At 38.3% G+C, this 17,007-nt stretch overlaps 1 protein-coding gene across 3 annotated transcripts; it reads right to left on the bottom strand.

The window, feature by feature from the left end:
• Positions 1–467: 467 nt before the first annotated feature.
• On the bottom strand, positions 468–14,394 carry LOC127505078 (PPARGC1 and ESRR induced regulator, muscle 1). 3 transcript variants are annotated; one of them, XM_051880362.1, is made up of 5 exons: positions 14,189–14,394; positions 7,585–7,711; positions 2,246–5,651; positions 1,573–1,686; positions 468–1,323 (listed from the first exon to the last, which is right to left on the bottom strand). In XM_051880362.1, the coding sequence occupies exons 1-5, from the start codon at positions 14,269–14,271 to the stop codon at positions 1,217–1,219; spliced, it is 3,837 nt and encodes a 1,278-aa protein (XP_051736322.1). In that variant the 5' UTR covers positions 14,272–14,394; the 3' UTR covers positions 468–1,216. The 3 variants fall into 3 exon arrangements, with proteins under 3 accessions (XP_051736322.1, XP_051736325.1, XP_051736323.1); XM_051880365.1 differs by lacking the exon at positions 14,189–14,394 and adding an exon at positions 10,008–10,303 and having other exon boundaries at positions 2,246–5,743; XM_051880363.1 differs by lacking the exon at positions 14,189–14,394 and adding an exon at positions 10,008–10,303.
• Positions 14,395–17,007: the final 2,613 nt, after the last annotated feature.

Here is a 17,007-nt window from a genome sequence, read left to right as displayed (position 1 = left end):
GCTGGATAAGTCTTGACGTAAGGAACGCCGTTTCTGGGTCCAAGCCCCGGCTCGTTTCACTTGAGAATGCCATCTCGACGGACGTTTATGAGCGTTATTTATTCATATTAAACATTTTAACATTTAAAATACTTACAATCTACACAACAGTCTCTGTGCTCACAGCGTCACAGAAATTTGGATTTTGGTGTGGAGATAAGGTTATGATTATAATTTTTTGGTAGTATTACACCACATCATGTGTGTATATTAGCACCGTTTGTTGTTTTCTTGTGGTATGAGATTGAGCGTTTGGACCCGGAAGCACTGCCGCGTGACGTCAGACTTAACGTTAATTCCCCTCAGTTATAACAAATTTAACATTTATCAGGTTTTCTGGTAGGCTACAATCATAGTACAATTGGTTGTTCATTCCCCTCTTGTGGCCAAAATAAGTATTACTAACATAAAAGTGTACTGACAAATAAAACCATTTAACCTTTTTTAAATGCTTTCAAATAAACATAATATTTATTTTAGATACAACAGACATAAAACGAATTTCCTACATTACATTTAAAATGGGTGACATTTAAAAAAAAAAAATGTTTTCAGATCTGAAGTGACATCATCACATGGGTATATGACTTAATGTTAATATGGTCTATAAGTACACCAAAATAATTTGGCCCAGCAAAAATACCAGTATCTCAGTAGCATCACAATATATAAACTGACTATTTGTGAATAGACATTAGCTCTTCCATTGAAAACTCTCCACATGTAGACTTACTTAGACACACGTCCATCTTCATCATAACATTTCCATAAGCATCTCAATATCAAATATTAATCAACATCCCGCTGCTCTCATCACAACGCACAACAGCATTCACTGCGAACAGTGAATCCACGATATCTCTGATAAAGGGCTTTGGTCATTTCATTAACAATCTACTTTTTTTTTTTTTTAATGGATATGCAGATTACTGAAATGTTTAAACACGAAAGATACATATTATAAACACTACTGTCACTGGTCTGAAGTCACAGTCATCTATTGTGTATCAAGTTTATCAACTGAGTTTATCAGCAATAAAGGCACAGGAGAGTATTAATCATAATAATATATACTGAGAATGATGGAAAATGTCCTGCATGCACGTTTGACATTCATCATCACCCTTTTGGATTACATGGAAAAAGGGTGATGTGATTGAAATCAGATCTGGAGGAGTTATGCTGACTCTATCTGACGCAAAGAAGTTTTTCCAGAGACCTCCTCCCTCTTGTGTCTGCGCAGGTATCGTATTGCCGAGAGTGCACTGACGTTCGCAAGAAGAGCTGAACAATAAAAAAAGCAGATATGTGTCATTATGGACGCATTCCTTAATTAACTTTTTTTTCCTCAGTTTGTTGTGATGCAAAGCTTTCTACCAAGGAAAGCGGCTTAACTTTTTCATCTGTTAAGAGCAAAAAATTCTAAGTAAAAACTGTCAAAATACAACTGAACGACTGAAGTAATGGCTCACTCGAAAGACTTTAAGCAATTTATGTCATAAGTATATTCATGAAACAAATATATATATATACCAGCTTTCCAGGTGTCTGCTCCTGAACCTGTCGATTTCAGCACCCACGAGGCAAAAGCAATACACACCAAGCACATGTCTGCCTGTTTAAGAGGCAAGAATGGGGCATCCAACCCTAGAAAAGAAGCATTACAATTCAGAACAGCAGGACAGCATCACTTAATGATCTTTTTTTAACAATGTAAAAGTCCTACTTTTGTTCAATTTAATGTATCTTTGCTGAGTATAGGCAGAATTGACATTGAATAGCAATCAATGACTATATCTCAAATGACTGTATAAGTGGCCTGGTGTTCCTGGAGTTTTCTCTATTTTTACTTGCACTTCAAAGTGAAACATGTTCATAAATTCTGGCACACAGCAGATTTGAGAAGCTGCCAAGCAGGAGTGTAGAAAGATTCGCACGTACAACCATTCCACCGGCCCGGGCATGGCTCTACATGTGACTAGAAACTCTCAGTCAGCACATATTGACAGAAAAGGGATGAGAGTTGACTAACATATGACTAACATAAATTATTTCCAGAAAATGTAGAGATACCAATGTATTCTCTCATTTTAGGGTCTCTTATGGCTGATAAAGTTTAAAGGGAACAAATAAACCCTTTGAGAACAAGTACTACTGTTCAATTTCCAGTTTCAGTGTATGAATAATGTGTGGTAGAAGTTCTTACTTGGATCAGCAACAACTGTCTGCATCTCCATACACTTCTTCTGTTGCTCAGCCAGTTGCTGGAAGATGCTGTTCTCCAGGTTGAGGAGCAAGGAATCTGGGAAAGTGCTCCCATTAGGGCCCAGAGCATTAATAGGCTGAATGATTCCTTTGGGAAATGTTTTTACAGGGACGAGTTCCCCAGAACATGTATTCTCTTCAGGGATGGTAAAACCTGTGCGCCGAACTCTTCTAAGTGAAAGAGGGTTCGTCCAGAGGAAGTCACTCTGATCTTCAGAAAAGAAGTGCTCATACATGTCAACAGGATCATGGTTGGGAGACTTATGGTCATACCGTGTCACTACCTTGATAACCGTGTTCTCGTTCTCCTCATCTTCGTCAGGGGAATCTGGGAAGAAATAGTCATATGCCTCTGGGAACTGAAGGTTTCTGTTAGCTGTGCGGGAGCAGGAGAAAATGGGAACTATTTTATCTCCACTTGACTCTTCCACAATTGGATAAACAAAGCTTCCAGCATCAAACTCTGAGAAGAAATGGTCATACATCTCAGGCAGAGAAGTGCCTGTTCCATCAAGGTGCAAAGCAGCTATGTTGTCTGCACGAGACGCACAATGCTCAGGTTCATCCTCACCGAAGAGATACTGGATTATTTCAGAAAACGTGATGCCACTGGTTTCTACTTCCTCTTCATCATCAGACAAGCTCTTTGAGCCTGAAGTGTTCACATGGTAAAAAGGATCTATGAAATCATCTACCTCTGAATAGATTGAATGCATAGAGGCATTTCTGAGTATTTTCCTGATTGGTTGAGCATCTAGAGCTTGCAGGTTCTGCACACTAATGTTCTTACACATTCTTCTGAAACACTGTTGAGCATTAGCCGTGTAGAGATGTTCAGGAAGAGTGGTTTCCGAACTTATGATCACCATTTCGTCACCCGCAACTACTGGATCTGAATCATTCTCCCACATCACACCACAAGAGCTAGGGATCTCACACGACTCGTCCTCTTGCTTTGAAGAAAATGGGGTTTGAAGCTGTGCAAGGTCTTCGTCCAGATCAGATATGTAAGACATATCTCCACTTAAGCGGTCCGGCTTGGAGTCGTCAGGTTGTGTAAAGTAACCAGAGTCTCCAGCATCTGTAGTGTCCGCAATGCTACCATCCTCCAGCTGGGTCAAAACGCTGGTTTGCTGGGTGTTACCAATTTGCCGTATACGCAATATGTCATTGATGGTTAGCTTCTCCATTTCATTCCAGAAGGATGAGATGGCATACACAGGGCATGGAAGATGATCTGCAGCATCAAGAGAAACACTCTCCAGATCTTTGGCTCCACTTTTCGACTCAGCTGAGGAAGTGTACTTCATTTCAGCAAGTGTATTATGAGGCAACTCTGAAACATCTTGTGTAGGACCACTTATGTGTTCACTAGATCTGGTGGACTTGCCACAAAATAGTTGTTCACCACTGGCTGAAACAGCAACCTCATTAGCACTGATGTCTCTCTTATCGTCTGATTCATATGAATTCCCTGGCTTTATGGGTGAGGCATTCACAATTAATGCTTCACTAGTCTCATTTCTGCTTTGGATATGACTTTCATCTGTTCTATGATAAATATTATCAGACATAGGTCTCTCCGTCTTTGCATCTGTCTCGTTTATAGGTATATTCATGTTTATTTCAATGATTTGAGGGGTCGAATTGCTTTGATATTCTGAAATGTTCATTTGAATACATAATTTTTGTTTTTGAGGGGCATCCTGTGAACAAGTAAATGTTTCTGGACCATCCAAGCAAGTTTCTACTCCATCCATTTTCTCAGTTAAAGACAAGCTGCTTTCTTTGGAGTCTGAAATTTCTACGAAATTCCTTTTGCTTGTCATGGTTTGTTCATTTTTAAATACTGAACAGTCAGTCTCATTTCCTAAACAGGATATATCTTTGTCTTTAGTCAATTTAAAAGAGACTATGGAGGAAGGAGGTTCTGTTGAATCAGCAGCAATGGAAATGTTAGGAGATAATAAGGATTTCCTCTGATATCCTGCATCAGAATTATCATTTAGAGGTGCTGATAAGGTCTCTCTAATACCGGTCCAAGTCTCTAAGTGTAAAGCAGGATCAAATTTAACCATATTTAATCCACTTTCTTGTAAATTCAGAACTTTATCTATCCTGGGTAATGGGGGAATCTCTGTTTTCAATTGTCCTTTGTTTACAAGAGACATGTCATGCATGCTTTTGGACATAGTATTAAAGCTTGTGTGTACAGCTTCAGGCTTTAAAGGTATGGTGCCGAAATTACTGGTAAAAGATACTGGCAAGCTTTTTGAAGACTTCAAATCAGCGGAAGCCTCAAAGTCAAACATGTTTCTAGGCTGTAAAAGATCAGTATTTTGTGTTGTTTTACTTCTTTGAAGTGATATGTGCTCTGTCTTCCAGACATTTGAAGGAAGGTTATTCATCTCTTCCCTCTGAATGAATCTCTCTTCCTCTGATTCACTTTGATGGATGTGGATCTGAGCCTCACATCCTGGTTCTACTGGTTCGATACCAATTCTCTTCTTTTTCCTCCTCTTTCTCCTGAGATTGGAAGGTGACACTGGGATCTGACTGACTGCAGAATCTTTTGAGTCAAAACTGTTTCTGGTATCCAGTTGAGCAATATTTTGTCTTGCTGGAATTGGGTCTGCCATATCTTTCCTATTAACCGTTACCATTTTCTCTTTGTCAGGTGGCTTTGTTTCAGGTTTCAAGTCTTTGCTGATATCACCACATCTTCCCTGGTGCTTATCTTTCATTCTTACTGTAATTAGGGGAGTTGACAATGCCTTCCCTCCAATAAGTAGCTCAGTGTTAGACTTTGATGCATCTTCTTGTGCATTAGCGGATTCAGGCTTTCTAGCTTTTTCTGAGGCTATATCACCCCAGGTATTAACCACACCCTGCTTAGCAATTTTACCTATAAGACTGGCCTCATTTCTGCCAGATGGACCAGTATCTACAGACAGAATATCCTGCTTATCAATCAAACCCTCCAGATGGCCTGTCTCCTCACTTCCCCAATTGAAAACGTGGCTTTGTTCCAATTGCTGTTCGTTTTCTGTGACACTTTTTAACTGCTCAAAGAACAGATTGACAGTCTGAAGGTGCAAGTCTTCCTCACTGCCAGAGAGAACCTGCTCTGGACTACGTATTCCGTACTTGCTGAGGTAATTATACACAGGTGATCCCTCACAGTCTGGCGGGCCATCAATCTGAAGGTCTGGATCAGGCTCTGTGGATGCTGTGTCCACAGCCAGGGTCCTGTCTAGAAAGTGGCAGCCCATCTCATCAATGTCACTCATACCAGAGTCCTCTCGGCTGGCAAGCACTGGAGAGAGCAGGTCACAGTCCTCGCACTCCTGAAAAAAACAGTCCCAATCTTGGTCCGAGATGTGCACGCTGTATTCAAAGTCATCCATCGTGAATGAATGATACACAGACGGTTCTGAATCTACAATTGAAACATTAACTAATCAATCAGTGACATGAATAAATAGTCTGTCAAAGCAATTACACAAAAATATGGATATATTTGAAAATGCAAAAAGTGGATGTTTTTATCGCCATCATGGGGATGGCACAACCAGTATGAAGTGACAGGTAATTAAAGGCACACTATGTAAATTTTCACCATTAGAGGTAGCTTATTCAAAACAAAGGCATAGTTTGATGACGCCTTGATTTCGTGGAATCATGGGAGGTGTTGTCTTTACATCTACAGCCGGTGGAAAATAATCGTGACGGGACCCGGGCAGATATCATGTTCATGGATGAGATTATTAATGTACTGTAGTATTAAGCAGAGCAGGGCTAAGTGACATGCGAGCAGAAACGAGGCCGCTGGAGTGATTGCTAACGAGAGATGAGCACAACACACGTCTCGAAAGCAGCAGAACTTTTATTATGCCACAGTCGCCGCTTCCGCTTCTTCCGGTCAAGCGTATGTGGGGTAAAGCAGCGCTGTTTTATCATATTAGATACATTTGTGTGTTGAAAGTTGTAATAGTGCTACTCTGCGTTCGCTCGGCGGCTACTATGAGACACTTGTTGCACACTGCAGTAAACTAGATCGATATTAGGCATGGTAAAACATGGTACTCGCTGTAAATCAAGAAAACGAGATTTACACAATAAGAATTACTGTGTTGAGCTATATAACATGATTAGTTTTCTGTCGATTAATGTATTCATCCAAACAGTTGCTCACTGGTCTAATAAAACACATAATATATTAAAGCGTCTTTGGTGTTTCCATGGTTTCTACAAAATAAAACCGGAAACTGAGGGTAACGCGGGTATGATGTCCTTGATAGGCGACGCACGGACATAGTCCGTGTCCTGGTTAAAATTGCTCATTTCTCTGGATTTAAACATTCTTGGAAACATTTGGGATAATGTAAGTACACAAGTCAACAAAATATATAACATTGTTCTAGTGTTTTTTTATATATATATTTTAATCCAAAAATATTACATATTGTGCCTTTAATGTAAACATCTATGCTAGTCTTCTGATTAACTAGGACTATACGTGCTGCAACCACAAATTGTGATACAAAATCTTTTAAATCAAATTTACACAATACAGTTGCATGCCATATAAATGCTATTATTTCAAGCTTTAAATAAAGCTTAAAGTAAAGTTATTTATTAAACCAACTTTCAATAAATAACATACATTCAAAATGGTACACAACAACTAAATATATAGATTTTGTATACCTAAGATTATTTCGTTTTCGTTATTTACCGTTTACCTTTTTTTTGATATTGGTATATCAAAAAAACTAACTTCAAGCTGTCAAAATTGTCAAGGGACCATGGTAATTAATTACTATCTAATTAATATATATGGGAAGCTGCATCAATGCATTACAAGAATCTGCATAGGTTTGCATCAGGTAAAAAAAAAAAAAAAAAAAAAAATCTACATCTCATTATAGTCAAATTAAAGAAATGAAATGAAATTCAATCTGTTATCTGCATAGGCTCAGATGAAATCAGAACTGATTCATTGGAAATCAGAAAATACAAACTCAAACAAAAGAAAATGTAGAAACTATACAGGGTAAATTAATGTTAATTAATCACTATCAATCATTTATGTACTCAAGCTCTTCGAAAAAAAAACTGCTTTTCCTTTTTTTGTTTTTGTTTATTCTATCATTGGTAAAACTGCATGGGGAACCAAGTATGCAGAGTCCACTTTATTCCTTCACATTTAGATTTTTCTTTGGTGTGCACACTATTATCAAACTAATACTAAACTTAAAGCAGAAATGTGTACAGTACCTGTTCAATGGTGTGAAAGTACAGATGTCCCAGAGCAGTTAGCCTTTCACACCACTTCAGTAGTTTGAGGCATAGTGAATGCCCTTTGAAGTGTGTCCTTCTGAGTAAGAGAGGTACACCACAGGCCCTATGATTTGTTATAAATAGAACAGCGTTACACATCACGTAATACACGCAGTACGCTCTCTCTCTCTCTCTTTGACACCTTCCACCAGGCCCCCAAACAAATATGTCCACCATGAACACCATAGCTTCTTGGCTGGCTCTGATAGAAAATCTACAGTATATATTACTATTGTATTCAGCCCTGAAGAAGTCACAACAGAATCCTCCAGAAGAATAACTGGTCATGAAAACCATGCCTCAGTCGCAGAAAAAAATTACACATTAGCAACAAAATATTAATGTGAGGTTTGGCAGCTTTAGGTTGAATAAGAGTTTATTTTAGAGTTTGTATTATATTAAAATTAAATATTAAAATTTGTTTTTGTAATTTGTACACATTTTTTCACAATATATTTTAATAATTGTAATTATATTGCAATAATGCAATAAAATATATGTATATAAAATGTAAAGTTTGGTTCCACTTTATATTAAGTAGCCTTACTATGTACTTACATTTAAATTAATAATTTGATACAATGCACTTATTGTGTACATACATTTTTACATTGTAAATACCTGCATGTAATTACATCTGTAATTAATTTCTGTAATTGCATTCATAATTACACTGTTGACCCATCCCTTACACCTTAACCCAACCTTAAACCTACCCATACCACCAAACCTGTCCCTAACCGTACCCGTATCCACCTCAATAGCAGCAAAAGTGTTTTGCAATACAACATGAACACAATAAATACATTGTACTTATTTTGATGCAAGTACATAGTACTTAAATGGTTAGTTCACCCAAAAATGAAAATTCTGTCATTTATTACTCACCCTCATGTCGTTCCACACCCGCAAGACCGTCGTTCATCTTCAGAGCACAAATTAAGATATTTTTGATGAAATACAAGAGCTCTCTGACTCCTCAATAGACAGCACTTTCAAGGTCCAGAAAGGTACTAAAGACATCGTTAAACTAATCGATGTGACTGTAGTGGTTCAACCTTAAATTTATGAAGCGACGAGAATACTTTTTGTGCGCAAACATAACGACTTTATTCAACAATATCTTCTCTTCTGTGTCATTCTTGTACGCTGTTTACGTCCAGTGCTTCCAGGTTCTACGTCAGAACGCTGACTCATTGGCCGGTTCCTGCGTTAGCATCACACGCATGTGTTGTGCTGCGCACGTGAACAGTGTTGGCCAATACTGAGTCCGCGTTCTGACGTAGAACATGGAAAGAACTGGATGTAAACAGTGTACAAGAATGACACAGAAGAGAAGATATTGTTGAATAAAGTCATTATTTTGGTTCTGTTTTCGCACACAAAAAAGTATTCTCGTCGCTTCATAAAATTAAGGTTGAACCACTGCAGTCAAGTCGATTATTTTAACGATGTCTTTAGTACCTTTCTGGACCTTTCTGGTTAAAGTGCTGTCTATTGAGGAGTCAGAGAGCTCTCAGATTTCATCAAAAATATCTTAATTCATGTTTCGAAGATGAATGAAGGTCTTATGGTTTTGGAACAACATGAGGGTGAGTAATTAATGACAGAAATTTCATTTTTGGGTGAACTAACACTTTAAGGCCACCTAATATAAAGTGGGACCTATAAATAAAATTAGAATACTGTATGTATAGGTTATTATTTCATGTTAGTTTCCAACGACATCCAATTTGGTAACTACATTTTTGGTACAGGTTTAGTGAGGAAGCCAAAGGATTGTATTGCCTGCAGTCATAAAGATTCCATCAGCTGACAGACACTGTGGAGGACTCTCAAACTGGAGGTCATATGATTGTGTCTGTTGCCAGCTTTCTGCTGTGATATCATGTGTGTATGCAGGGTCTTCTTTCCCACTGCTTAGAAACAAGTAATGGCAAATGCCACTCAAGGTATTAATGTCATAGTCAGAACACATTCACATTTTGATCATATGACCCTGCCGTGATGGTCTGACTCCTCACCAGTGCTTAAAACATGTGCTGCATATTTTAAGTACAGTACAGCAAAGGACACTAGGAGACCAGATCATGCTTTTGAACAAATCCATCAAGAAGTAACATTTTACACTGACTTCTATTTGAGCAAATAACGTGAATACATGCATCATCTGTACAAAATTGCTCACACTGGCTCCTGTGCAGCCCAAGGCTGTATATGGCAAATGGGGTCCGAGGTCATGTTTAGAGACATCAAGATTATAAATGTAGACAGTAGGATTAACTAATCTGCCCAATTTGCAAAGTGCTATTAAAGGATTAGTTCACTTTCAAATTAAAATTTCCTGATAATTTACTCACCCCCCTGTCATCCAATATGTTTATGTCTTTCTTTCTTCAGTCGAAAAGACATTAAGGTTTTTGATGAAAACATTCCAGAATTTTTCTCCTTATAGTGGACTTCAATGGCCTCCAAACGCCTCCAAACGGTTGAAGGTCAAAATTACAGTTTCACTGCAGCTTCAAAGAGCTCTACATGATCCCAGACGAGGAACAAGGGTCTTATCTTTTATCAAAAGATCGGTCATTTTCTAAAAAAACCTTTTAAATTATATATGTTTTAACCATAAACGCTCGTCTTGAACTAGCTCTCTTCTTCTTCTCTATTAGAATTCCGGCAATGTAGACACTGCTAAGTGTATTACTGCCCTCTACAGGTCAAAGTTTGAACTAAATTCTCATATACAATATGCTTGTGCAAGTATATAACAGTTAGTTCAAACTTTGACCTGTGGAGGGCAGTAATACACTTAGCAGCGTCTACACTGCCGGAATTCTAATAGAGAAGAAGAAGAAGAGAGCTAGTTCAAGACGAGCGTTTATGGTTAAAACGTATATAATTTTAAATTTTTTTTAGAAAATGACCGATCGTTTCGCTAGATAAGACCCTTATTCCTCGTCTGGGATCGCATAGAGCTCTTTGAAGCTGCACTGAAACTGCAATTTTGACCTTCAACCGTTTGGAGTCCATTGAAGTCCACTATAAGAAGAATATTCCTGGAATGTTTGCACCAAAAACCTTAATTTCTTTTCGACTGAAGAAAGAAAGACATGAACATCTTGGATGACATGGGGGTGAGTAAATTATCAGGAAATTTTAATTTGAAAGTGGACTAATCTTTTAAGTCATTATGATATTAAGATAACGGATCTCTCATTATCCCATTATCTACACAGATCCAAGCGGTGTCTCATGCCTTCTGCTCTTCCTTCCTTCACAAAAAGTCTGCACAAACTCCATAGACAATCAACAGACAAATTGAAGCACAGTTTTATCAATATTTTACATGTTATATTGCAAAAATTAAATGTGAGAACCAAAGACAATGCTTCAAATAACAAGTTAGTAGTGCTCGAAGTCCCTTTTCTTTCACAGAAGGAATGTTATTTAAGTCTTTTTTTTTTTTTTTTTTTTAAGTGAGAAGTTTGCTTGACATTCAGACCAACAAAACCCACTTTGCATTCACTCTTTTAATTATTCATGACCTTTATACATTTGATTCTGGCTTCTGTGGGAAAACATTCCCCCCACCAATTAACCAACCACAGACTGGGCATGCTGCCCAGCGAGGTCCTACACTATCAATTCATCAGAGCTTTACTGAGACAGAGGGGGGAAAGCCTTGTCTTGTGAGTTTACTGCACCTGGGGCGGTGGGCTGTCTGAACGCGGGTGGGATTCTGTTTTCATCAACAGGATTAAGCCCAATAAATCCGTTTCTGGGATTAAGATTGGGATCTGTTTGGACTACTTAGCAGTGGCTAATACAGTGGTGTTTCTTCTCTAATTGTACTGCTGTTTCAGCTGCAACTATTCATCGCCTGACTTTTCAATCCCTTGTAAATAGAAACACCCAGGTCAAGTGACAGTTTTTCAACAAAGCATAGCATGGCATCTCCTCTTCAGTTACGCATGTGACAAAAGACAGTGTTACGGTATTTCTTAAAAAAAATAAATAAATAAAAATGAAAAAAAAAAAAAAATCATTAAATTCAAGCTTATCTGTTCTGGAAGCTTTGTCAATTGTGTCATTGTTGCAACAAATGTTAAGAATCTTGAGTTTAAATGAAGTAGCTTTACATGGGCATCAACTTGGACTGTGTCTCCGATACCTACAGTTTCCTGAAAAACTACAAATCCTCATCTGGGATTTGAACACAGGACCCCTTCAAGTTATGCCATTTTTCAGTGGTACCTTCGCAATGTAAAATGGCTATTTAAGACACTTAAATATTGTTAAAATCAGTAAAACTAAGCATTACATCTCTGCATACAAGGTCTAAATCAGTGCCTCTCAGGCTTTTTTACTCATTTGTCCAATTAACATTCGAAGGCCCTGATATCAAGGGTTAGACAATGAAACTGAAACACTGGTCAATATAGTGTTAGAGGTTTCACGCCTATATATTCTTGCCTAATCTTCACTGATTTTACATTCCATCAGTAAGAGCAGAGTGTAAAGGTTGAATTGGCTGAGTAATAGCACAGCTGTACATAAAATATTGCAATCCACACAACATAATGGGAGACATCTCAGAGATCAAAAGAGGACGAATGTTGGTGTGTGTCTCGCTGGCTCATCTGTGACCAGGACAGCAAGTCTTTGTGGTGTATCGAGAGCTATGGTATCCAGGGTAACGTTGGCCTAACTCCACGCAGGACGAACCACATCCAACAGGAGTAACTGTCAATGCAAGAGGAAGCTGTCTGAAAGGGATGTCCAGATACTAACCCGGATTGTATCCAAAAAACATAAAACCACAGCTGCCCAACTCATTGCACACTTCAACTCTCCTGTTTCCACCAAAACTGTTGGTCGGTAACTCCGCAGAGTCAATATTCATCGTCAGGCTGCTAAAGCCAAACCTTTGGTCACTCGCTCCAATGCCAAATGTCAATTTCATTGGTGCCAACAGAGCAAATCTTGGGTTGTGGACAATGTAAAACATGTCTTATTCTCCGATGAGTCCACCTTCACTGTCTTAACCACATCCGTGGAGTTACGATGTGGAGAAGCCCCAAAGAAGCTTAACACCTGGACTGTTGCGTGCCCAAAGTGAAACACGAGGGCCAATCAGTGATGGTTTGGGCTGCAATATCATGGCATTCCCTACTGTGCTTGATGGGTGCGTCACTGCCAAGGACTAATGAACCATTCTGGAGGACCATGTGCACCTAATGGTTCAAACATTGTACCCTGAAGGGGGTGCCGTGTATCAGCATGATAATGCACCAATACACACAGCAAGACTTGTGAGAGAATGGTTTGATAAACATAAAGGTAAAATTGAACATTTTACCTTTATGAAGGTGGCTCAAAATCCTTCTGGATGCTGTGAAGGACATGTATCTGTCATTCCCAAGACAAACTGATGCTCTATTGGCCACAAAAGGAGGCCCTACATCATACTAATAAATTATTGTGGTCTAAAACCAGGTGATTCAGTATTATTGTCCAACCCCTGTATATGTACATAAGCTAATATCTCTGCTATTTCTGTTGTAATAAGAATAAGCTCAAAAATATGATGTGAGTTTAATGTTGTCATCAAGTGTTTTTAGCATTTTAATTGAGATTATGTTAATATAACTAAATTTAAATATTTTTAAGAATTGGGTCCTCCTGGAAGTTAGCCGAGGCCCCCTGGTTGAGAACCACTGGTCTAAAATGAACCTTTTGTCCTACCTGCCAAAAGTGGAAGAATTGTAATCGGTAGATCTTACAAATCATATCAGTCTATTTTAATAATTTCTATTAAAAAAACTTATACTTTTGTCTCTGTGATAATAGAATTGGCACATGGAATTTAGAATTAGTTTCACCATGTAAACTGTACGCATGAAAAGTCAATTGTTCAAATGATCTCAAATTGTTTGATAACAAAATTGTATACTTTGACATTTGACAGAGAAGAAAAAGAAGAAGAAGATCATATATGTATCATATAACTGACGATATGACTGAATATTGGACAAGTCAACTAACGTAGTAGTAAATTATACTGGTCATCACAAAGACATTAATGATACCAATGAGCCAATATTATTCTGGGGTCCTTGAGGATGGTTCTAAATATGACAGGAGTCCATTAATCAAAAAAGGTTGAGATTCACTGTTCTAGGAGACCCTGCACCAGCTGAGCAACTGCCACTGGAACTTCCTCCAGGTGTTATCCTTTTATTTAAACCATAATGTTGCAGTTCAAAGTCACCAAACAACTTACCTGCCAAAAAACAAATGTGCTTGCACTGCCTGCATAATGTATATCTTCAAATAAAATTGTTTTTGTGGGTAAAACTTAACTTACGCTACCAACAAGCACATTCTTCTCTAGAAATACGAGACAAGTTACCTCAGGTGGGCCTGCTCGTCATTCCCAGTTAGGTGACCTAAAAACGTTAGCGTACATGTCGACAGATTCTGTCAACATAGGTACTGTATTGTGAGAATGTGCCCCACTTTGTCCTGTCGTTATCTTTACCTGTGAGCCGGAGGCACTAGAAAGCATTTACTGACTGCAGACAATGAGGGAATTTGACGGGCCGGTGCTCGGAACTCATCCATGCACGCGGGAGCAGATGACAACAAATGCGCATTGTCTCGTGAAAGCACCTGAGCTCGCTGTGATAGCGGTCACCAGGCACAATGAATACTACCTCAGCCGTGCTTTACTCAATCCCATTATTTACAGAAGGTTGAATGCCCTTTAAGGAGGATAGAAACTGCTCATTTCAGCTTCTCAGTTATAGGTTTACTTGTTGATTGACTGGATTTGCGACACGAGTGTCAGGTTCCAAATAAGCGCACACACATAGGCTGCTCAACATAAAATTACTTAATAATAAAAGATTGAAATTATCTTATTTAATATTATTAATCGTGTTCGTATTTTTTCATGTTAGGCTATTGCAGAAGAACTTCAAAAAAAAAAAAAAAAAAAAAAAACAGGCTAAAACACATTTTAGATTTTCTTTATTTATTTATTTTTGTGGGAAATGTGTCTTTTCCCCCGACTAATTAAACTTTTTTTTTTTTTTTTTTTTTTAACGTAACCTTAATTTCCATTTGAAACATAGGACTGATTTTTGTAGCCATGTAATCGCCCGGCAAATACTGTTCACTGTTGGCCACAAGGTGGCAGCCGAGAATAATCTTACAGCAGAGGTCAAATAAGATCGCTTAGTGTTTACCATATTTCGCTTTTCCCAGATAACATTTATCATGTAACTTTTATTTGTAAGGCATGTAAATAATACCACCTTGTACCACCTTCATTTCTTGTTATTATCACCAGCTATGCATTTTATGTATGAATTTATGCCTTTTAGTTCATTTAGCCTACTTTTATTTAAATTACACAGAATTGCATTATTTATTTTTACATAAAATAAACGAGTTTTATATTTTATTATCACTCCAGTAGGTCTTATTTAATGACAGCTGAATGAAGGCAGTCTGCAAGACACATAGTTATTATCATTAATGTTTTTACACAAAGCTCTGTGTCTTTACATTAAGTACAGAATACAAAAGATAAATACAGCCGACTTTCTCTGACTCATAAGTTTGGCTGTGATCCACAATGAGCAGTGTCTCACTCAGCAGAGGGCAGGCTGTGCTCCCTTCTTCCAGGCCTGGGAGGGAGGCTTCAGGGAAGGGTCTCAGACCACAGCCTTCCTCTTCATGATGAGTCATTTCTGAAACATTAAAGGTCATACAGGCAGGAATAGGATGAGTGTTATTTTTAGTTTAATAACCCACCTCCATTGTCCTATCCTGTTACAAAGATTTTGGATGACTGTGTAATATAATCCCCAATAATCTTATCAAGGACTCCGCTTTTAGTACAAATTATGCTTTTGGATAAAGTACAAAAATTTCACCGCAGTTTGGATAAGAGTGTCAATTAATACTAAATTATGTCTGACTGAAAATTTATCTCTTGTTTTTTTGCTAGTCATCAGGCTCACACATCAGTTCAGTTGCGTATCAGCTTTTCAGACAGACATGTGGCCTCCATATGTCACAAGATGTGGGGAAGCTGGCCAATTAGCAAAGTTAACAACACACCATAGATTACGTGATAATGTGCAATTGTTTCCTTAAAGAACAACTTTTATTTGATTTAACCCTTCAAATTACTTTGGTGTAAAGTTAGGTTGATCCTGTCAAGTTTGATAATATTTTTGGCTTGAATAAAACCAGGTAATGTAGATGTTACTGCATGAAGAGAACTGACAAAACATTTTTACAGAACATTTACATTTTAAATTTATTCATTTAGCAGATGCTTTTATCCAGAGCGACTTACAAATGAGGAATACGTCAAGAGATTCATCTAAAAGAGGCAGTAAATACAAAGTTTCAAACATCGTTCAGAATAGTATAGAAGCTAGAACAGGCAGGGGTTAAGAATTAATGAGACCATAGATGAAGGAATAGTGAAAGCACAGAAGAAGAGTTATAGTAAGATATGGATGCATTAATATTAGGCAAGCCCAGTTGGGGGGGGAGCTGACAGGAAATGTGATTAAAATCTTTCCAGACAGACGCACTGCATCCTCTCAACCTCCTTCACGGCCTGTGTGTTTGCTCTGAGTTAAACATACCAGGACTGATCACAGATCCATTCTCCGCTGGTGGAAGTGTTTGTTAATGAGTGATCTGATGACAAAGGTCTGACAGGCCCTTCTACCACACACAGACTGATGGCTCAACCTGCTTCCCAGAGGTCGCCTGGGTTATCAGCGCCCACAAAACAATGGGAACCGGCGGGGCCAGGCACTGGCCAGCTCTAGCATTGACATGCTGCATGCCTACAGATCTATACAAACCAGCACTGGACCCACAGCCCTCTTCACTCACCCCGTCACTCATCATGGCTGATAACAAGAGCAGGGCTGTCACTACTCATTCATTTAGCCACACTGTGAATGGACTGAGAGTTGCCCTCTGACCTCTCAGGTCTGTAGCTATTACTCCTCACAGTCCAATCAGCCCTGGACAGAGAAACAATGACCTCTGTAAGTGTTGAATAGCACTGATGAAAGATATTGCTTGGTATACAAATAGCAAAAAGTAATTCAAGATTGGTAAAGCATGTACTTATTACTGGGCCCGGATGTTTCATCAGTGGACAGTTTCTTTGTAATGGCTTAACTTATTTATGTCAGGTTCAAGACTTTCTAGTGGTATAGGCTGATTATTGAATGAAAACGTTAAAGGATTAGTTCACTTTAAAATGAAAATTACCCCAAGATTTACTCACCCTCAAGCCATCCTAAGTGTATATGACTTTCT

This window comes from Ctenopharyngodon idella, chromosome 22, assembly GCF_019924925.1.
Source record: "Ctenopharyngodon idella isolate HZGC_01 chromosome 22, HZGC01, whole genome shotgun sequence".
Lineage (NCBI taxonomy): Eukaryota > Metazoa > Chordata > Actinopteri > Cypriniformes > Xenocyprididae > Ctenopharyngodon > Ctenopharyngodon idella.
This window is presented reverse-complemented; position numbering and strand designations above follow the sequence as displayed.

Coding starts and splice junctions, on each gene's coding strand:
- LOC127505078 (XM_051880362.1), bottom strand. CDS start 14,271: ATGGATGAGTTCCGAGCACCGGCCCGTCAAATTCCCTCATTGTCTGCA. Junction 7,712..14,188: donor CTAGTGCCTCCGGCTCACAG/GTAAAGATAACG, acceptor AACAAATCATAG/GGCCTGTGGTGTACCTCTCT. Junction 1,687..2,245: donor GACAGTTGTTGCTGATCCAA/GTAAGAACTTCT, acceptor CTTCTTTTCTAG/GGTTGGATGCCCCATTCTTG.